This window comes from Vipera berus (genome assembly GCF_964194415.1).
Source record: "Vipera berus genome assembly, chromosome: 1".
In the NCBI taxonomy this organism is placed as follows: domain Eukaryota; kingdom Metazoa; phylum Chordata; class Lepidosauria; order Squamata; family Viperidae; genus Vipera; species Vipera berus.
Window position 1 is genome coordinate 224,363,644 of NC_138202.1, and position 23,267 is coordinate 224,386,910.

General features: G+C 39.9%; 1 protein-coding gene across 1 annotated transcript in view; it reads left to right on the forward strand.

Annotated features, from left to right (window-relative positions):
- SH3YL1 (SH3 and SYLF domain containing 1) overlaps positions 1-22,787 on the forward strand; it is a 108,040-nt gene extending 85,253 nt beyond the window's left edge. Inside the window, exon 10 of the mRNA XM_081313747.1 lies at positions 22,735-22,787. Coding sequence (XP_081169873.1) covers positions 22,735-22,772 — 38 coding nt within the window. The 3' untranslated portion in view covers positions 22,773-22,787. The remainder of the gene's footprint in view (positions 1-22,734) is intronic.
- The last annotated feature ends 480 nt before the right edge of the window (positions 22,788-23,267 follow it).

Sequence of the window (23,267 nt, forward strand, 5' to 3'; positions counted from 1 at the left end):
ATGATCTTGGTTTTCTTAATGTTTAGTTTCAACCCAAGTTTTGCACTCTCCTTCTTCACTCGCAACAAGAGGCTCTTTAGTTCCTCTTCACTTTCTGCCATTAGAGTGGTATCATCTGCATATCTTAAGTTGTTGATGTTTCTTCCTGCAATCTTAATTCCAACTTTTGATTCATCTAGCCCTGCCTTTCTCATGATGTGCTCTGCATATAAGTTAAATAGGCAAGGCGACAGTATACAGCCTTGCCGGACTCCTTTCCCAATTTTGAACCAATCAGTGGTTCCGTGTCCAGTTCTCACTGTTGCTTCTTGGCCCGCATATAGGTTTCTCAAGAGACAAATAAGATGGTCTGGTATGCCCATCTTTTTAAGAACTTGCCACAGTTTGTTATGATCCACACAATCAAAGGCTTTAGCATAGTCAATGAAGCAGAAGTAGATGTTTTTCTGGAACTCTCTAGCTTTCTCCATGATCCAGCGTATGTTAGCAATTTGATCTCTAGTTCCTCTGCCTCTTCGAAATCCTGCCTGTACTTCTGGTAGTTCTCGAACCGCATACTGCTGGAGTCTAGCTTGTAGAATTTTAAGCATAACTTTATTAGCATGAGAAATGAGTGCAATGGTGCGATAGTTTGAACATTCTTTGGCACTGCCTTTCTTTGGAATTGGAATGTAAACTGATCTTTTCCAATCCTGTGGCCACTGTTGAGTTTTCCAAATTTGCTGGCAAATTGAGTGTAGCACTTTTACTGCATCGTCTTTTAAGATTTTGAATAGCTCAGCTGGAATACTGTCACCTCCACTAGCTTTGTTGTTGCTCAGCTTTTCTAAGGCCCACTTCACTTCACATTCTAGGATCTCTGGCTCGAGGTCAGTGACCACCTCATTGTGATTATCAGGGACGTTAAGCTCATTCTTGTATAGTTCTTCTGTGTAATTTTGCCACCTCTTCTTAATCTCTTCTGCCTCTGTTAGGTCCCTGCCATTTTGGTCCTTTATCATGCCCATTTTTGCATGAAACGTTCCTTTCATCTCTCCAATTTTCTTGAAAAGATCTCTGGTCCTCCCTATTCTATTGTTTTCTTCTATTTCTTTGCATTGTTCATTTAAGAAGGCATTCTTATCTCTTCTAGCTATTCTTTGGAATTCTGCATTTAATTGGGCATATATTTCTTTTTCTCCCTTGCCTTTCGCTTCCCTCCTTTCCTCAGCTATTTGCAAAGCTTCCTCAGACAGCCATTTTGCTTTCTTGCATTTCTTTTTCTTTGGGATGGTTTTGGTTGCTACCTGTTGTACAATGTTGCGAACCTCTGTCCATAGTTCTTCAGGCACTCTGTCTATCAGATCTAATTCCTTAAATCTATTTGTCACCTCTACTGTATATTGAACAGGGATATGATTTAATTCATACCTGACTGGCCTAGCGCTTTCCCCTACTTTCTTTAATTTAAGCCTAAACTTTGCAACAAGAAGCTCATGGTCTGAGCCACAGTCAGCTCCTGGTCTTGTTTTTACTGACTGCAGAGCATATAGTCAATCTGATTTCTGTGTTGATCGTCTGGTGATGTCCATGTGTAAAGCCGTCTCTTGGGTTGTTGGAAAAGAGTGTTTGCTATGACCATCGTATTCTCTTGACAAAATTCTATCAGCCTGTGCCCTGCTTCATTTTGTACTCCAAGGCCAAACTTGCCTGTTATTCCAGTTATCTTTTGGCTTCCTACTTTAGCATTCCAATCCCCCATGATGATAAGGACATCATTTTTGGGTGTTAGTTCTATAAGGTGCTGTAGAGCTTCATAGAACCGGTCAATTTCATCCTCTTCAGCACCGGTGGTTGGGGCATAGACTTGGACTACTGTGATATTGAATGGTTTGCCTTGGATTCGAACTGAGATCATTCTGTCATTTTGAGGATTGTATCCCAGTATTGCTTTTCCTACTCTTTTATTGACTATGAAGGCTACTCCATTTCTTCTGAGGGATTCTTGCCCGCAGTAGTATACCTGATGGTCATCTGAATTAAATTCACCCATTCCTGTCCATTTTAGTTCGCTGATACCTAAGATGTCGATGTTTAGTCTTGTCATCTCTTGTTTGACCACGTCCAGCTTTCCTTGATTCATGGATCTTACATTCCAGGTTCCTATGGAGAAAAAATCTTTACAGCATCGGACTTTCCTTTCACCACCAGACACATCCACAGCTGAGCATCCTTTCGGCTTTGGCCCAGTCGCTTCATTCTTTCTGGCGCTACTAGTACTAGCCCTCTGCTCTTCCCCAGTAGCATATTGGACGCCTTCCGACCTGAGGGGCTCATCTTCCAGCGTCATATCGTTTTGCCTTTTGGTACTGTCCATACGGTTTTCATGGCAAAGATACTGGAGTGGGTTGCTATTTCCTTCTCCAGCCCCTTCATGGATTACTGCCTTGTCATGGCGAAGGGGCTTGCGTAATTCAATGAAGCTATGAGCTATGCCATGCAGGGCCACCCAAGACGGAAAGGTCATAGCAGAGAGTTCTGACAAAACGTGATCCACTGGAGAAGGAAAAACTAGTAATAGCCACATTTAAAATATTTTTATAAACATTAACAGGGAGATTAATTCTTCCTTTTTGGATACAGAACAAGTATCTGACTCTAATAAAAATTCAAACCAATGCTGCCTATACTTTTATGACTATTTTCTCATAAATTAATAATAAACAAAATAATAATTCTGGCATGTAGATATCTTTTCTATGAGAACTTACCTGCCCACATTATTTACATTAATCCACAACTGCTCTGGTGGCTTTAGCCCATTCCCACCTCTTTGTGCCTCTGTCTTTTACTTGGAACACAAAAGTATTGGAAAGTACATTTGCTCCCCTGTCAGATTTTTGGAGAACCAAGCAGACAAGTTTTGTATTTAACAAAAACAACTGTTTAATTTTCAAGCATAGCTAGTGGGTTTTGTAATAACAGGCTACCCAAATGGAGGAGAGAAAAAGGAAGAACAGCAGGAAGTAAATGGATTCTGCCAAATATCATTTCAGGTGTCCTAAAAAAGAATTTATATTTTTCTTGGACTTTTGAGACATGAGTTTAAAGCTAGCTTAGTTAAACAGGCACATGTACCTATAACTACAATGGCCTTTATTGTTTACTGACAATATGCCACACACACAGGCAGAACTCTTAGCACCAGCTTGCTTCAAGTTTGTCAGCACACAATACCTGAACTCTACCCAAGCTAATTGCAGCAGTTGGGGGAGTGGTGTTGAAGTTGCCTTTTTTTTTGCTCCTGCCTTTTAACTGCTGTTTGCTGTGCAGGAATCAACAGGCTAAGTTTTTCAAAGCAGAGAGATAAGCATTATCAACTGTTAATATCTCCATGCATTCCATGTTGCTGGTACAAGCACAAAACAGAAGCCAAAAAGACACGTACACATATGTACTCATGAAACCTTTGCTACACTAGGGGAAGAACAGAATAAGACTGTTTGCTATAGGCGGGTGCTTTTTAACTTGATGAAGAGGATCCAGCTGTAAATTTATTCAGCCTTTCAAGAACCATTTGCAAATTAGCAGCTTTCAAATCACCCCTTTCTTCTCTTATAGCTGAAAAATAGGCTATCAGATGGTGAATGAAAAATAAACTTAAGATTTGTTTTCCAGCCCAGTGTACACACAAATCTTGTCCTTTATTATGGTGATTTTAAGCAATCCCAAGCATGTGTACATGAAAAAAATGACTTCTTTGGAGTTGAGGAAAATTTACCCCCTAGGTAGGAAATATATGCATTTCTTTAAAGTTAATAAAATCATTTTGTGTCTCTGTGTTTAATGTATCATAGTCTGAAATCTTTGGCAGGTGCCCCATATGATCTGTTTGAGAGCCAACATAGTGTAGTACTTAATCTAGGACTAGATTGGATTGAGCTAGATTCAAGTCCACATTAGACCATAAAAGCTTATTAGGTGACTTTAGGCCAGTCTGCACAACTTACCTCACTGGATGTTGCTCTGAGGTTAAAATTGAAATTGGGAGTGCAACAAGGCAAACAGGTCTATAAAGAGCAGGGGTCTTCAAACTTGGCCCTTTTATGACTTGTGGACTTCAACTCCCAGAATTCTTCAGCCAGGCACGCTGGCTGAGGAATTCTGGGAGTTGAAGTCCATAAGTCATAAAAGGGCCAAGTTTGAAGACCCCTGATAAAGAGCCACCAAAGATGAAAATTAAGACACTAGATGAAGCCACTCCATTGCTGAGGGAGAGCAAGATATCAAGCTTACGATGGAACAACACAGTAACTTTGACTCTGCAGGTCAAACCATCTCATTAAAGTGGTTGTCCACAAGCTACACACATCGCCTACTTGGCTTACCCGGAAATCCTAGAATAAAAGTAATTATACAACTAATACGTAGATGAGGAATGTGATTCCAAATGGTCATTGTGAGTTGAGGTTAACAGTAGAATTATTTTATGAAGCAAGGATGAAATAATATATTAGTTTTCCACAAGCTAGCAATGACCAAACTTGTTAGTCTCACTGTCTACCAGTTAGTCCATTCTTTAGTACTTCCATATTGAGTTCTTGTGGTTCAAGTGTTGTTGATATGGGGTCACTGTAAATAGGCCTTCTAGACCCAGTGAAGCTCTTTGGTATAGGGCAGGGACAATGAGGAATTCTGGGAGTTGAAGTCCACAAATCTTAAAATTGATAAGTTTGGAGACCCCTGGTATAGGGGAAGGGAATTCTCCAGCAACAAATGGTCAGAGTAGAATGATTAACCTAAATCAGCTTTTGCCAACTTAGCATTCTCCCAGATGGTTTGAATAACAATACCCATAACCTCCAGACAGTATCATTATTGGGGAAAGCTTAAGTCATTGGCTTTTTGTCAGACACAAAAGACCAGCACCACACTTGAAGTTCCAATTAAACAGATTTACTACTTGTGCCTCTGTGCAGGAATCTACTCAACTAATGGTTAGCACTATTTTGGAGCTAGATAAGGGTCAACAGAATTCAAGAGGAGTTGGACTTAGTTTGTGGCTATGTAGAGCTCTAGGTTGGTTCCTCTTTTGACTCTGACCCCAGGTTCTGCCACTCCTTCTCCTACAATTTTCTCCAAACAGCATTCCTTGTAGTCCAATGTAAGACTCGCTTTCCATATGCTATGCAATTTCCTACTAGATCAGTGATGTGAATAAATGCATGCATTGTCACCTTAGGACAATTGTTTATTTTAAAAAGGACAAAGCAATAAGAGGGTAGGGGAACTTTCTTATTGTTCATCTGATTTAATATTTTTTAAATTGGGTTTTAACTTTTGTATAGTTGTTTTTTAACTCCCTGTAAACCGCCCTGAGTCCTCAGGGAAAGGGTGGTATATAAATGCAATAAATAAATAAAATAAATAAATCTCCTCCTCCATTTTTTGAGAGAGTACCATTTTCCTCCTAAGATTAAAAAAAATTCTGAATGTGCAGTGCAAATAGAACCATCCTAGTTGAGTTCATATCAATGGTCCTCACTTGCTGATTATTTCCGGGTATCCTAAGGCACCATTTTTACCCCAAGTCTCTGCAAATCTGGGTCCTCTCTCACTTTGGTTTCATTTCACTCAAGGAATTCCAGGCTATAGTTTAAACTATGAGAGGAAAAAACCTATCAACACTTTACCATGTGTGTTCAGAGAAAAACTTCCAAAGAGGAAAAAGACAAACTGTACTTGTGGTCTGGCATCTCATAATTTAAAAGTCATTAGGTGTGGGGGTCTTCTAGAGAAAGAAGGGTGTACCAAGCACTGGAAAGAAATGATGTGTTATAATGCTGTCCTGTTGTATTTAACAAAATGGTGGTTGTTTCTTCTGGTTAACTGAAGAAAGAACAAGAACATTCCCAGGACTAGCTGCTTTGGAGGGAATCCTGCTTTGCTTAAAAGAGACACATTATCTTTTCCATTACAGTCCAGAAAACTGGCATTTACCATATCTCAACCAATAAATTTCATCTCAAAAGTAAAAGTATATGCCAGAATTTAATGCATAACAACAGTAGTGACACTGTGTTTTTCAAAGAAAATCAGGGAGAAATTAGACCAAATAAAAGCAGAGAAAGGAGATCTTTGGCTCTCTCCTGGGGCATTTCTCTGCTCCTAATTGCTCTCAAGAAATGTCCATTTTTTCCCCCTCAGAAAACCTCTTGCCCTTAACTAGAATAGTTCTCAGTATTTTATAACTTCCTTAGCATTGCAAAATGGTTTTCAGTAACCATCAGGGAAATCAAATCAAGGGCAGACTTTTCACATAGATATATCAGAACACTTATGATGTTAATATATACAATGGAAACATTCTATCTAATGTCTAGTTAAAACAAAAACTACAGACATCATTATGTAATTCTGTTGAATAGTGACAAAGATTGCACAAAAAATGTCACAGCAGTTTGGAACTGCATCATATGATCGATAATCAACTGCCTATTGTTTACAATTGAGCTTGTCAAATGTCCTGATTTTGTGAGGAGAGCTTGGAAAATCATCATGAGCCAGGAAAAGATATCCTGTATTGCTTAATTATACTGAAAGTACAGGTAGTCCCTGACTTATGACCACAATTGAGCCCAACATTTCTGTTGCTAAGCGACACAGCTGTTAAGTGAGTTTTGCCCCATTTTACGACCTTTCTCACTACAGTTGTTAACTGAATCACTGCAGTTGTTAAATTAGTAATACGGTTGTTAAGTGAATCTGGCTTCTCCATTGACTTTGCCTGTCAGAAGGAATCAAAGGGGGATCACATGACCCTGGCACACTGCAATGGTCATGAATCTAAACCAGTGGCCAAGCATTTGAATTTTGATCACATGACCATGGGGATGGTGCAATGGCCATAAGTGTGAAAACTGGTCTTAAGTCATTTTTTTCAGTGCTGTTGTAACTTAGAATAGTTACTAAATGAATGATTGTAAGGTGAGGAACATCTGCATAACTCTTGCCAACAATCAGCCTCACTAAAGGCATTGTGGCTCAGATCTAAAATTGTGTTAGACAATTAGATTCTTTGGAAAGATGTTTTTGGATAATACCACCCTATGTCACCAGTCTGTTTGCAGAAAGCCTGCTGTTACATAAACTTCAGCAATATGATGAACTTACTTAGCCTTAAAAAAGGACAAGACAGAAGCATGTAGACACAATGGCAATCCCTTCGGGGATACAAGACACAAAGGCTGCCAGAACACGCAGCTCTTGTCAGGGAACACACAGAACTGACCAAGGCTTCTCCACCCCTAATGTGATGGCTTTGAAGTTTGCTTTTACAAGAAGACAGACTAACCTCCCAGAGACAAACTATCCCTTTCCAGTTCTTAGCTGATTTTGCAATTGCACTGGGGATTCCTTTCAAAGAAAGGTGGGGGGAGGGGGAGGGGAAACAGCCCAAGCGTGTGTTTTTTTTTTAAATCTGGACCTGAAAAGAGTTCAAAATTCCACTTTTTTTAAAAAAAAGCACCTCCAGAGGCTTTTCTCCCACATGCAGTCTGGGGTGCTTGCCAATTAAGAGAAAAACCTAAGAGAAAAATACCGAACCATAGAGACACAAAGAAGCTTTGCTTTGCATTCATTTTCTTTTGGTTATAAAATGGTTGTGTCCATTTATCAGATTATGACAGTTCTAAAACAAGTCTTCATAATGAAATTCTCTCTCTCTCTCTCTCTCTCTCTCTCTCTCTCTCTCTCTCTCTCTCTCTCTCTCTCTCTCTCTCTCTCTCTCTCTCTCTCTCTCTCTGTCTCTCTCTCTTCCTGCCTTTATAAATAACTGGACAGTCACTTGTCTGAGATGGTATAGATTCTGGAGGCTGGACTAGAAGACATCCAAGGTCCCTTCCAGCTTCTATTCTATTCTATATTCCTCCTATTTTTCCAACAACAACAACAACCATGTGAGGTGGGTTGGGCTGAGACAGAGTGATAGGTCCAATGTCACCCTGCTGGCTTTCATGTCTAAAGGTTTAATTTTAATTTAATTTAAAGTACTATTTTAAAGTACCCTCACTAAACATATTCTATTTATAGCCTTAATGGAGCTGGGCAGCTAGACAAATGTAATTAAATAAATCAAGAAAAGAAAAATATTTGTACACACTTTCCCAGAATAAACACAACACATGCTGTTTTCATTATTGTACATATGTATATGAGAGGGAGGGATGCGGTGGCTCAGTGGGTTAGGACACTGAGCATGTCGATCAGAAGGTCGGCAGTTTGGCGGGTCGAATCCCGAGTGCCGCGTAACAGAGTGAGCACCTGTTACTCGTCCCAGCTTCTGCCAACCTAGCAGTTCGAAAGCACGTAAAAAATGCAAGTAGAAAAATAGGGACCACTACTGTGGGAAGGTAACAGCGTTCCGTGTGCCTTTGGCGTCTAGTCATGCTGGCCACATGACCACGGAAACGTCCTCGGACAAGCGCTGGCTCTTCGGCTTTGCAATGAAGATGAGCACTGGCCACTAGAGTTGGAAACGACTAGCACGCACGTGCAGGGGAACCTTTACCTTTACCTATATGAGAGGGAGGAAAAAAGATATATAAATTGGAAAGAAATTATACAAAATTCAGGTCCTTGTGAAAAAGAAAAGATAAATGTGTTCAGACATTTTGGCCCACCATTAACAAAAACTATTAGGACCCAACACTACTCTGGTAGATGGAATTGAAAGATATTTGACTTTGGAAGCTATTCCTCTAAATCCGAGCCATTCATTCACATTGTTTACATATTACATGAACTCTGAGATATTGCTAAATATGGTTTGTTCCTTAAATCTCAATTGGCTTCAGACTATATGTTAAACTAAAATGGCCTAAAATTGTGCATGAATTCATACTCTCCAGAGCCTCAGAATAATAGCTCCAGGTAGTCCTTGATTTACAACAATAGAGCCCAGCAGTTCCATTGCTAAGCAAGACAGTTATTTAGCTATGTCCCATTTTATGACTTTGTTTGCCATAGTTGTTAAGTGAATCACTGCAGTTGTTAAAGGAATAATGCAGTTGTTAAGTGAATCTGGCTTCTCCCATTAACTTTGCTTGTCAGAAACCAACTGGGAAGGTTACAAATGGTGATCATGATCCTGGAACAATGCAACTGTCATAAATACATGCCAGTTGCCAAGTGCCCAAATGTTGATTATGTGACCATATGGATGCTGCAATGATCATAATGTGAAAAACGATCATGTCACTTTTTTCAGTATTGCTGTAACTTCAAACTAAATGAATGATTGTAGGACAAGGACTGTTTGTATTAGCAACTATGAGAGGAAAGTCCTCTGAATGTGAGATGGGGCCTACTGAAGTTTTGGTTGTTTTCCCCTTCTGCACACGTGTTTTCAGTTTGACTTGGCAAGTAGTCTTTGCAAATGGCAAATCTTTCCTGCCTCCACCATTTCCTTAATGCTGGCCTTTAGCTCAGGAATCTGCAAACTTGGCAACTCAAGGTGCTAGTGATGACATACAAAGCCCTACATGGCGTGGGTCCGGATTACCTACGGGAGCACCTACTGCCAGCGTCAACATCCCTCTGTCCTGTGCGCTCCCACAGAGAGGGCCTCCTCAGGGTGCCACCGGTCAGAGAATGTCGGCTGGTGACCCCCAGGGGGAGAACATTCTCGGTGGGTGCGCCAATCCTTTGGAACCGCTTACCAGCTGAAATCCGGATGGCCCCCGACCTTCGCTCCTTCCGGCGTGATCTAAAAACTTATCTATTCCAACAAGCCGGCCTGGCCTGATGGATTTGGGTTTTAAAATTTTCTCACTTTATTGCTTTATTGTATTCTTACTTTATTGCTCTGTACACCGCCCTGAGTCCTCTGGGAGAAGGGCGGTATATAAAATAAATAAATAAATAAATAAATAAATAATAAACTTTAAGACTTGTGGACTTCAGCTCCCAGAATTCCTCAGCCAGCAATTCTGGGAATGGAAGTCTACAAGTCTTGAAGTTGCCAAGTGTGGAGATCCCTTTAGCTCACTGAAGTAATAGCTGGGGTGACAGAGACAGGCCAAGGTGGCTTTTTTCAATGAGGTAGCAAACCCCATACAACTGTGCAACCCTGCTTCTCATTGCAAAGCTCCCATGCACTAGTTGACCGTTCAATTTTTCAGTATTACTAAAAATACAGTATTATAGGATTTTCAGGCCTTACTGAGAGTGTCCTAAGTGGTCAGGAGGAGAGGGACAGGAGGTAAGGAATTGGTCTGTCCCTGGGCTTTTACATTTTTACTTGTGATAATTTCACATTCCTTTAGTTATTTATCCATTTCACCTGTAGTCTTACTGATTCTATTTAAATAAAATGATACAAGCTCTGATATGAAACACAGAATTTCCAGTGATTATACAAACACACGTTCTCAATGCATCTTCATTCAAAGATCATTCTGATGCTAATCACATAATTTATTATATTAATGTATTAATGTATAATGTAAAAAGCAGAGACATCACCCTGTCAACAAAAGTGCGTATAGTCAAGGCTATGGTCTTCCCAGTTGCAATGTATGGCAGTGAAAGTTGGACCATAAGAAAGGCTGAGCGCCAAAGAATTGAGGCCTTTGAACTGTGGTGCTGGAGAAGACTCCTGCGAGTCCCTTGGACTGCAAGGCGATCAAACCGGTCAGTCCTAGAGGAGATCAATCCTGACTGCTCTTTAGAAGGCCAGATTCTGAAGCTGAAACTCAAATACTTTGGCCACCTAATGAGAAGGAAGGACTCACTGGAGAAGAGCCTAATGCTGGGAAAGATTGAGGGCAAGAGAAGAAGGGTCCGACAGAGAATGAGGTGGCTGGATGGAGTCACTGAAGCAGTAGGCGTGAGCTTAAATGGACTCCAGAAGATGGTAGAGGACAGGAAGGCCTGGAGGAATGTTGTCCATAGAGTAGCGATGGGTCGGACACGACTTCGCAGCTAACAACAACAACAACAAGGTGGCTATACAAATATGACAGACAGACAGACAGACAGACAGATAGATGATAGATAGATAGATAGATAGATAGATAGATAGATAGATAGATAGATAGATAGATAGATAGATAGATAGATAGATAGATAGATAGATAGATGATATCACAATGTTTCTCTCTTGGCTCAAAGTAAGCTCTGTGCTGCAGGCTTGCAGAATAGTCTGAAGTTTTTTTCACAGTTTGGCAGGTTCATGTTGTATTTTCTGTCACTGGAAAGCAAAAACAAACAGCAAAAATAAAAAGAATACTCAGCAATGCACATTTTATTTGCCACCAAAGCAGTACAGATAGTCCTCCACTTACAACAGTTCATTTAGTGACCATTCAAAGTTACAACATCACTGAAAAAAATGACTTATGACTGTTTTTCACACTTACGACTGTTGAAGCATCCCCATGATCACATGATCAAAATTCGGACACTTGGCAACGGACTCATATTTATGACGCTTGCAGTGTCCTGGTGTCATTTAACCACCTTTTGCGACCTTCTGACAACCAAAGTCAATGGGGAAACCAGACTCACTTAACAACGATGTCACAAACTTAACATCCACAGTGATCCACTTAACAACCATGGTGAGAAAGGTTGTAAAATGGGGCAAAATTTGCTTAACAAATGTTTCACTTAGCAACAGAAATTTTTGGGCTCAGTTGTGGTCTTAAGTCGAGGACTACCTGTACATTTAAAGAGCTGCCAGCTTGCTATAGCAATCATTTTTTTAGATTGGTAGTCATGCAGTAATTAATACTTGTTGAGGATTTTAAACTGAGCATTGATTCAAAGTTTGTTAAAATGTATAACAGTATATTTATAGTTTATTAACATAATTTTGAGGTGAGAATTGGCTATTTTTAAAGGTTTGCTCTTTGGCCCTGGAAGCGTCTTAGATATGACACACTTCAACAGCAAAATTTGGATGAGCTGCCCCATTTGAACTGTCTCTGGAACTAGCAAGGTTTCTGAGATTTTTCTAGCTAAAACAACTGATATGAACAATGTAGGCCAAATATGCATTCCAAAACCATGCTGCCTGTCATCAATATTCATCAGCAGCTCTTATATCAATTTTTATTGAAGATAAAGGGAAAAAAACAGCCCGAGAAAGCCTGCCATAAATTAGAAGTGCAATACCTGAACAGAGAAATTTAAATATATGTGTCCATAGCAGTGAAATTTTGTTATATGCATTTGTTGATGGGGCAGTTATTTTTCACAGTGGTAGTAAATACTTTAAAAATATGTTTTATTGTCTCTTTCAAAATCCCATACAACATACATAACAACAAAGTACACAGGAGACCCAAAACATTTTTGAAAACCAGTTCATTGCCTTATTAATTGCAGTATATTATTCCATCAGTAAAACTGGATGGTTTTTCATTTATTAACCTTGGGAGCAGGTTTTGACTGTTTCATTAGAGAAGAAAATGTCAGGATTTTGGAGACAAGAAGAGCAGTATTCTGAGACTAAGAGACAAAGGATTAAAATGAATGTGGTATAATGAAATAGACTTGGTTGCTTGGTTACTCTCACACCATATTTTAAAGCTTCATGATTAATTTCCTCTCAGTCTTAAAATATAAACTCTGCATCTCTGCCCCATTTCCCACTATTCTCTTGGCTTTGGTTATTTGAAAATTTGCTTCTGATCTCATCCCTGCTAATTAATATTTTTCTTCCTCCCTCATATTGGTCAATGTAATATACAATTTTTAGGGGGTAATTCTAGAAATTGAATCCCAATACCTTGACATGCTATTGGAGTGGAGCGGGTTGAATCAGAAGATTTTGATCAGTTGTAATTTTTTTAAAAAAAGGTGGGTGGTGTCAGTTAATCCATATGTTATCCGAAATGGTAGGATCCACAGCAAAGATAAAATTCATGTTTTCCTTATGAAACAACTTAATGAGAATTTATATTTTGCAACATATAAATCCAAGTTAGAAAGGCTAGTTCTTGAAGCCACATGAGATAAACCACTGACAGAAAGTTTATTATATCTTTACAGATACAAAGATAACAATCTCTCCAATCATTGTGCATGCCTCAGTATGCCTTTATTAGGAGATGTAATTTTTCAATGAACCTGTCCCTAGAATTCTCTGCTTATTTGGAGCATCTTATGGGACCAAGCAAATGACAGCTTGAAGGGCATTTTCATGAGTTACTGCTGAATTCATAATGTGGGATGCCCACTAGATACCACTTGAGTAAATCTGGTCCTCAGTAATGCTTGCTGCGTGCTGTGCAATTCACTGCTGCAATTTATTAACAGTGACTCATTAATTGTGCCCAGTGCTAGTGTTTGTGTGGATTAAAACTGAATGAAGTGAGGATAGTTTGAACCTGCTACTGTACTTGTCTGATGTTGTCTTTCCTCTAGTATCCGAGTATGGTAGAAAGCTAAGGAGTTCATCTTGGAAATATTTGACTTTAGGAGGGAATTCGGTATCCAAAGGTCTTTTTCTGGCACTGAGTCATCTAGCTGTGTGATTTGTGTTTCTCTCCTTAACAAGTCTTACCTTTTGAAAAGACATTGAATGGTAGAGGTGGAAGAATATCCAAGTTCATGACTTTTCAAAAGACAAAATTGTGTTGACAAAGTCTTCAGCAAAGCTGTTTGGTAGGAAATTTTAGGGTACTACGTCCTTGGCATCTTATGTCATAAGGACCTCTTTTAAGGCTTGGAAAAGCAATTGTAGGACAATGCTTTCTAGTTGCATTTAAAATTTCATTTTGTAAACACTAGGTTTCCTCCAAAATGGGCCACCTGATATAATGGAATGTGAGTGGCTTTGGAAGGGTGAGAGGGAGGAATGATGGTTCCTAGGGAATGATCAGATAAAAGGGGGAGGAGCTTGTAACTGAAGAATAGGCAGCAAAAGAAACTTAGAAAGGATCTGCCTAACCTATCAGAGAGTAAAAAGAGATTTGTACTTTCAGACTGGCAAGATACTATTAAAGTAGTCTTATAATAAAGTATAATTAGCTCACTTGGTCATGTTTCCTGTTTGGTCTACTTGGGAGACTGACATGATGGTATATGAGAAATGAAAACAAGTTGCAAGTCACTGCAGCTATTTGGCTTTTTTGCAGAAGCAAAAAATCAGCATGTCCTCACTGAGCTCTTCACTTGTGGAGACATTTTATTTGTTGGGGTAATGAACCTGTTAAGAGGCACTACATGTTTCCCCATCCAAATTTACTTATTTAGCAAATTTATATAGATATAAGAATTTGCTAAATTATGGACACTGGAATGATTGTGATGCTATGGATATTCCATATAAAAGGTCCTAGACATTTAAAATGTGACTCTTCTTTTCCCCCCCATCAAACTCATCAACTAAAGTAAGAACACCAGAGAGCCAATGATCTAAGCAACACACAAAGCCTATTGTTATTCTCTACCATTTGAGATTCCATCTGCTATCCTATACAGTACTTTTAGCCATTAAACTATGCTTCAAAGTGTAGTAACATATTCTTACCTTGATTCTTTTTTTTTTTTTAGAGAGTGAGCAAGCTAGCAAGACTTGAACAGACATTGTTGGTCTTTGAAGAGCCATCAGATTTCTGATTTTGTAGCAGACTGACAAGGGCTGACTTTTAGGAATTTATTACTGGTTTTTGTTTCATGTCTCTTGACCTGCCAAAACATTCTTCCCTGATTACCACTCCCTTTGTCTAACTTTTCCAAACCTCTTGGCAACTGTATCTAAGCACCAAATCTATCTCACAGTGAGTTATTTCATTCTTTGCTTTTTCGGAAAAGAAAGGGATCCATGGACGTTTATGTATAAATTGATCAGCATTTAAGGTACTACAAATCAGACTTTCTGTTTCTCCCCTAATCTCTCTTCTCTTTTTTAGTCAGTGCATCCTAGAATCAGTGACAGATGTGGTCTTTATCATCACACCCAAATCTCTGCCCAAGTTTACTGACTCATTTGATATAAATAAATAGTAGCTTCTCCTTTCACTCTTTCCCAGTTCATAAATAACTTTCATCTGCAAATGTTTATTTTAAAAACTGAACTTGTTTTTGTATATTATTGTATCTTCCTCAACACCTGAAGCATAAAAGATGAAGTAAAAAAGATGATAATAATAATAATAATAATAATAATAATAATAATAATAATAAGAATAAGAATAAGAAGAAGAAGAAGAAGAAGAAGAAGAAGAAGAAGAAGAAGAAGAAGAAGAAGAAGAAGAAGAAGAAGAAGAAGAAGAAGAAGAAGTTGGAAGGGACCTTGGAGGTCATCTAGTTCAACCCACTGCTAAGGCAGGAAACCCTATACCATTTCAGACAAATGGCTGTCCAGTCTCTTCTTAAAAACTTCCAGTGTTGGAGCATTCACCACTTCTGGAGGCAGGTTGTTCCACTGGTTAGTTGTTCTAACTGTCAGGAAGTTTCTCCTTAGTTCTAGGTTGCTTCTCTCCTTGACTAGTTTCCATCCATTGCTTCTTGTCCTGCTTTCAGGTGCTTTGGAGAATAGCTTGGCTCCCTCTTCTTTGTGGCGGCCCCTGAGATATTGGAACACTGCTATCATGTCACCCCTCACCCTTCTCTTCATTAAACTACACATACCCAATTCCAGCAACCGTTCCCTATATGTTTTAGCCTCCAGTCCCCCAAATCATCTTTGTTGCTCTTCTCTGTACTCTTTCTAGAGTCTCGACATCTTTTTTACATCGTGGTGACCAAAACTGGATGCATTATTCCAGGTGTGGCCTTACCAAGGCATTGTAAAGTGGTATTAGTACTTCACATGATCTTGATTCTATTCCTCTGTTAATGCAGCCTAGCACTGTGTTGGCTTTTTGGCAGCTGCAGCACACTGCTGGCTCATATTTAAGTGATTGTCCACTAGGACTCTGAGATCCCTCTCACAGTTACTACTATCGAGCAAGGTACCACCTATACTATACCTGTGCATTTGATTTTTCCTGCCTAAATGCAGAACCTTACTTTTTTCACAATTGAATTTCATTTTGTTAGATAGTGCCCAGTGTTCGAGTCTGTCCAGATCCTCCTGTATCTTAAGCGTATCTTCTGGAGTATTGGCTATTCCTGCCAGCTTGGTGTCATCTGCAAATTTGATGAGTTCCACATCTATTCCCTCATCCAAATCGTTGATGAAGATGTTGAAGAGCACTGGGCCCTGAACAGAGCCCTGGGGCACCCCACTACACACTTCCTTCCATGTAGATGCAGTTCCATTGAGGACCACACGCTGAGTACGGCCTGTCAGCCAGCTACGAATCTATCTGGTGGTGATGCTATCTATCTTATCAAGTAGTAGGTTGTGATCTACTTTATCAAATACCTTACTGAAATCCATGTAAATTAAATCTACAGCATTCCTCTGGTCCACTAGTTTTGTCACTTGGTCAAAGAATGCAATAAGGTTTGTCTGGCACGATCTGTTTTTGACAAACCCATGTTGGCTTTTAATGATAACTTTGTTCGCATCAAGGTGTTCGCTGGTTTGTTGTTTGATTATCTTTTCCAGAATCTTCCCAGGTATTGAGGTCAGGCTGATGGGTCTGTAGTTTCCTGGATCTGTTTTTTTCCCTTTTTTGAAGATGGGAACTACATCAGCTCTCTTCCAGTCCTCTGGTAGTTCCCCAGTGCTCCAGGATCTTTGAAAAATATAGTTCAGTGGTTCTGAGATCACGTCTGCCAGTTCCTTGAGAACCTTGGGGTGTAATCCATCTGGTCCTGGTGATTTGAACTCGTCTAGGCTGGACAGGTGCTCACTTACCATTTTCTTGCCTATCTTAACTTGCGTTTCTATTCTGTTTTTTATGGCACTGGTTTGGATAGGTTGGACTGTTTTTTCCCTTTGTGTAAAGACAGATGCAAAAAATGAGTTAAATAGTTCTGCTTTCTCCCTGTTGCTTGTCACCTTCTTGCCATTTTCCCCCACTAATGGATCAATCATTTCCTTAACTTTTTTCTTGTTTCTTATATGTTGAAAGAAGCTTTTTTTGTTATTTTTGACTTTGGTCGCAAGCCTTAGTTCATTTTGAGCCTTAGCTTCTCTCACTTCATCTTTGCAGGCACGGGCTGTTTGCTGATATTCTGCCTTAGTTATGTGCCCCTCTTTCCACTTCCTATACTTGTCCCTTTTGTCTTTCAGTTTATGAGAGAGTTCTTTATGCAGCCATGCTGGTTTCCTTTGAAAGCTGTTATTTTTCTTCTTTGTTGGTATTGTGCTAGACTGGGCCTTTATTATCTCACTTTTCAAAATTTCCCAAGCTTCTTGAGTTGTTTTCCCCTTTAGGATTCTCATCCATGGAATTCTTCCCAAGATCTCTCTAAGTTTATTGAAATTAGCTCTTTTAAAGTCCAAGACTCTAGTTTGGCTGTATTCTATTGCTTGTGCTTCCATAATGTTGAATTCCAATATTGCATGATCACTTCCCCCCAAGGTTCCTGTGGCTTTGACACTTTCTATCATTTCATCTCTGTTAGTGAGAATTAAATCCAATATGGCTAATCCCCTAGTTCCCTTCTCTACTTTTTGGGAGAGAAAGTTGTCTGCTAGGTTTGTCAGGAATCTGCTAGATCTTCCACTTGGTGCAGAATTTGTCTCCCAGTTGATATCAGGGTAATTAAAGTCCCCCATTAGTATTGTGATGCGCTTCCTACATACCTTAGTTAACTGACTAGCAAAAAGTTCATCTATTTCCTCTGTTTGGTTGGGCGGCCTATAGTATACACCTATGGCAATGTCATTTTTTCCCCTTTTATATTGACCCAAATACATTCAGGTTTACAGTTTTCATCATTGTGCTCTATTTCTGTATAGATAAAGTTATTTCTTATATATAGAGCAACTCCACCTCCTCTTTTGTTTAGTCTATTTCTTTTAAATCAGGGGTGTCAAACTCAATTTCATTGAGGGCCACATCAGCATTGCAGTTGCCCTCAGGGGGCCGGGTGGGCGTGGCCTACTGGGTGGGCGTGGTCTACTGGGTGGGCGTGGCCAGCTCTACATCGTTCGCATCAAGGGTGCCTATGGGGGCCTGGGCAGGAGTGGGACAGATCTGAGGGTCTCTGGCAGAAGGAGGGTCTCTGGGCCAGGGCCAAGGCAGTGGGGGCCGTTCCCTCACTGCTTCCAGGATGGCTTCGGGGGCCGCATGAAACCACTTCGCGGGCCGCATCCGGCCCCCGGGCCTTGTGTTTGACATGTCTGTTTTAAATAATTTAAATCCCTCTAGCTGTGTGTTCCATTTGTGGGTTTCGTCCCACCATGTTTCTGTAATGGCAACAATATCATATCCACCCTCATTTACCTGAATTTCTAGTTCACCCTGCTTACTGTTCATACTCTGCGCATTGGTGTACAGACATTTGAGTCCTTTATGACTGACCCTGTGTTTACTTGCTACATAACTTGTGTGGTGCCTAAGTTCCCCTATCTTCTTAGATTGCCAGGGACAGTGATGTTCTGTATCAATTAACTCACTGTCCCCGTTGTTTAGTTTAAATATTCCTTCACAAAAACTGTGAATTTATTGCTAAGTAACTCAGTCCCTTTCTTGGATGGATGCAGACCATCTCTTTTGTACATTTTTTCATTGGACCAGCTACAGACATTGTGACTAATATAACCAAAGCCTTCTCCTTTACACCTCTCCTTTAGCCACATATTAAATTCTGCTATACGCTGGCCTTTTCCATTTTTCTCCTTATACACTGGTAAGACCTCTGAAAAAGTGATCCTACAGCCTATTCTGCTAAGTTCCTGCCCCAAGCTCTGGAAATCATTCTGCACAGAGAGTACATCATTTTGGGACAGATCGTTAGTGCCAAGATGTACAATGGCATCCACATCACAGTCTTTGCTGGCATTGTTGACTATTTTGAAAATACGCTTCTTGTCCCTACTGGCAGTAGCACCTGGAAGATACCTGACCTCTTTTGAAACCTCTGTATCCTTTCCTAAATTAACATGCCTTATAATTGAGTCACCAACCAGAAGGTGGCTTCTCTTTTTGGGTACCTTTCTTTTCTTGCATGACCTGAGGCATAAACTGGAGTGGGAGTTAACCTGAGGAATATTTCAAGTTTCTAAACTTATTTGAGTCTACACCACCCTCCATTTTCACCACTAAATTAATGTCCTTGTGGCAAGCTCATGAATTGATTCTGTTGCTTGATGTGAGAGCAAAGAGTGAACAGGCAGTACAGCTTGTACACTGATGCTTTTATGAGTCATGGGATAGAATAATGTAGTGCAGTCTCTCTATTGTCTCAGCCTACACATAGTTATTTTTCAACCCAGTCCAGATGGAATCTTTGGCCTGTTTGCCAGTTTCAATATCAATTGACAGTGGTTGGACTTGCTTACCTCCCATTAAGTGACTCTGTCTGCCTTCTCCAATATGATACCTTTCAGATCTGGTGGACTGCATCTTCTAGAATGGGAAGCCAGTGAGATCTGAGGACTGGTAGGACTTCTGCAATTTTCAGTCCAACCCATCTGGAAGTCGCAGCTTGGGGAAGAACACTGTAAAGTGTGTGTGTGTGTGTGTGTGTGTGTTCATGCTTAAGGGAGATCAATTTATTTAATAAAATTGGAAAGTCTAGACCTCAGCCTTTCTGGATAAACTCCTCAGAGTGTATGGAAATTTCTTTGTTTGTTTGGTAGCTTCTAATCAGTCTTGACTCCTGGTGACTGCGTGGACTAGTCTCTGAAATTTCATTCGTGATATGTCCTTGCCTGCTTTCTAGGGCCGAGGGAGTGGCTCAAGATCACCCAGCTGGCTTTGAGACAAGAACTCACAATCACCCTGTTTTTACCTGATACCTTAACCCCTACACCAAACCAGATCTTAGTTTTATGTGAACTATAATGCACAGCAAAAAGATAGACATATTGGTATCCTCTCTTTTACTTCTATTTTTAAATATATTACACAATCTTTATTTAGATTTGTCTATCTTATATATGTCTATGCCTGCATGTCTGTATATACATACAAGAGAGAGAGAGAGAGGGAGGGAGGATTTCAAGAGATAAAGATCTTTGCTAAGCCTCATAAAGAAACAGAAAAAGAATCAAGTAATCCAAAGGAAAGATAATAGGGCAAAATATCAGGACTGCCAGAAATAATGCAGCGGGAAGAATGGTCAACAAACTGGTTTGAGAGATTGAACATCTCTCAAGTTTATTCTTCACTGTAGTAGGTAAACATCAGTGGATATGAGGACAGAGAGGAAATTTGTTGATAAATTTCACTCTTGACAAACTGATCTACGTGAGTATGAGCATGTGTGTATGTCATAATATCCCTCCTTTTGATTGATAGGCACTGAAATTCCAATGATTATTTCATTAGCTGCTCCCTTATTTCCAGTGACTTTATTCCCAGACAAATATTTATTAGATTGCAGCTTAGGCAACTATCTTCCTTAGAAAGAAAGCTTATTAAGAGCAGCGAAAAATAAACTTTGTAGGGATCCCAAAGCCCTACTGACTACAGTGTAATCAAGTTCCCAGGCAAATAGATGCATTGGGTTGTACTGCAACAAATTGCCTTGAAATGATGGTTCCATTGTGGGTTTCCTATAGCGTACAGCAGAGCAGTTGCTGGTCACCTGAGAACAAAGCTACTCTAAAATCTGATTTCACTTGCATCCTCTAGTAGGGTGGTTTCCTACATTTGGCAACTTTAAGATGGATGAACTTCAACACCCAGAATTCCACAGCCAGCCATGTTTAATTCTGAAAGTTGAAGTTCACATATCTTAAAGTTGCTAAGTTTGAGAACCATTGCTCTAGTACAAGAACTTTTCTTAGACCCACCAGGCTAGATTTGCTTCACTCCTGAGTAGACAGGAAAGGGACAGGGTTGAAGACAGCCCTTGCTTTCCTAGGTCATCAGTCTTCCATCCCTCCAGGAACAAAGCATAAATCACCCAGAGAATGGGAATCCTGCCATCACTGGTACCAAGATAACAAACAAGTGAACACAAGAAGCCTATTCCCACCATTGCAATGTTACTTTTCCTCCCCATAGTCTTACATTTGTTGGCCTTAGACCCATGTTCATAAATACCAAACTGATAGATAACAGGAATAGAGAGTCTATCTGCCAGATTCCTGTGAGGCAACTCATCTGATGCCCAACTAGATCCCTGCCCTATGTTAAGAAGAGCTATTGGAAATTAGGAGAGTGATTGGTGATTGGTTTTTTTCTCCTAGCAATACTTCAGTGGTCAAGGAAACAAAGTTTTGGCAATCTGTTATGTACTGGGCTCATTAGTAATACCATGTGGGTTGCTGGAGCAGCTAACGGCTCTCCAGCAACCCAGACTACAAGTCTCTAGTGCTGCAATTGGCTATCTCTAGGCAGCAATGATTGCTTCAAACCTATTGGCTGCTGCCTAGGGGCTAGACTATATATTGAGGCTAGTTACAGCCCTTTGTTCAGATTCTGCACGAAATAAACCATGAGTTTTCCTGTACTCATTTACCTCGTCTTCATTCCTGCGCCAAAGAACCCGCTACACAACACAATCCACCAACTGCTTTCCTTAACTTGTCTTGCTTTAAAATCTTAAGGGCAGCACCATTATTAGTGGATCAGCCATGAGGGTAGTTGTATAGGAACACAGAAATGACCTTGGGGAAGCTGCACAAAGGAGCCCTGCCTGGGGAGACAAGACAACATCCTTAAAGTTGTCTGGCCTTGACTGTCTTTAGTATAAGAGGAAGGGAAGGGAAAACACGACCTTCTGTTAACTCCTAAATTCATTACCATAATTGGAACCAGGAACTCCATCATTAAGCTATGTGGCCATAAAGCAAAAAAAAATAATAATCACATGACTGCATTCTTGTCCTTTCCTAAACCAAAAGAAAAATCAGAACAGATTTTTTTCTTAAAGCTACAGCAGCATAAAATGCAACAGAATAAAGGCAAAGAAAAATAGTTTTTATATATGCTATAACATTCCAGGCAAAATGTCTCATCATAATAGAGAAAACAATAGTAACTCATTTGTGTTCATGTTTTACTGAATCCATATCTCACTGTTGAGGGGCAGCTGCTGGGCTTTTGCTCACTCCTTGAGGTTCTTCATCAGCGATTATTGAACATCATTTTAACTAGAACATGATTCAAAACAGAAAATGCCCTCTAGCGAGGATTCTCTTTTACAAAATGGAAAACAAGATGTCCACAGATGTTCCAGAAAACATTTGCTCCTAAATAGGAGATGCCATTATCTCTAGGCTGGGTAATGGCTCTCAGTCAATGCCTCTCAGTGCCAAAACTTCCCTTCCCGATGATGGATGAATGGAGTAGTCCAAGTTAAGCCACCCAGGAAATATTGTATACCATCAGTGTGATTTTGGTAAAATGATCAAAATGTAGTCTGGTTTATGGAACAAGGCAAAAGAACCATGTTTATTTTTGAAGAGTGGTGGAATGTATCCCTTTCAGTAAAAACATGTATTTCTGTTACTGTCTTTTTAAAAAGTGGTAAAAGTAATTTTAGAAATTAGTGTGAATGCATGTAACAAAATAATGAGATGTAGTAAATCAGTGAACCGAGTAGTACAAAATTAATAAATCTATAAAATAGGATACAATTTATTATACTTAATCCTCTTCCCCAACATGCATGGAATGTGAACTTGGGTAGGGCAGCAAGAAATATTTTTATTTCTTCATCTTTTCACAGTGCCTTTCTTAAGAAATGTGGATTACTCATTCACTTGATTCTCATGCAGAGTCATGAACTGGTTTTTCACTAGAATGTCAATCATCTTCAATTATGATTCAGAAAAGTCAATGTATTATGGACTGTATTTTGGTAATAAACTTTCTTGCAATAATATAATCTTGCCCAGGTCTATTATCTATTGCTACTATGCTCTGAATATAGTCATAAACAGAGGCTTCACTTTCTCAGGGTCTTGCGGAAGAACAGGGTAGAACAACGGCTAATGACCCTCTTCTACCGGTATACTATAGAGAGCATCCTCTCGTATGGTATTGTGGTTTAGTATGCTGGTCTGACAGCCGCGGACAGGAAAGTATTACAGAAGGTAGTGAGCACAGCACAAGACATTGTGGGCTGTCCCCTGACACCACTGGATGACATCGCCAGGGCTCGCTGCCTTGGAAGAGTGAGGAAAATTCTCAGGGATGACTCACACCCTGGACGGTATCTCTTTACTCTCCTACCATCGGGTAGGAGGTATAGAAGTATAG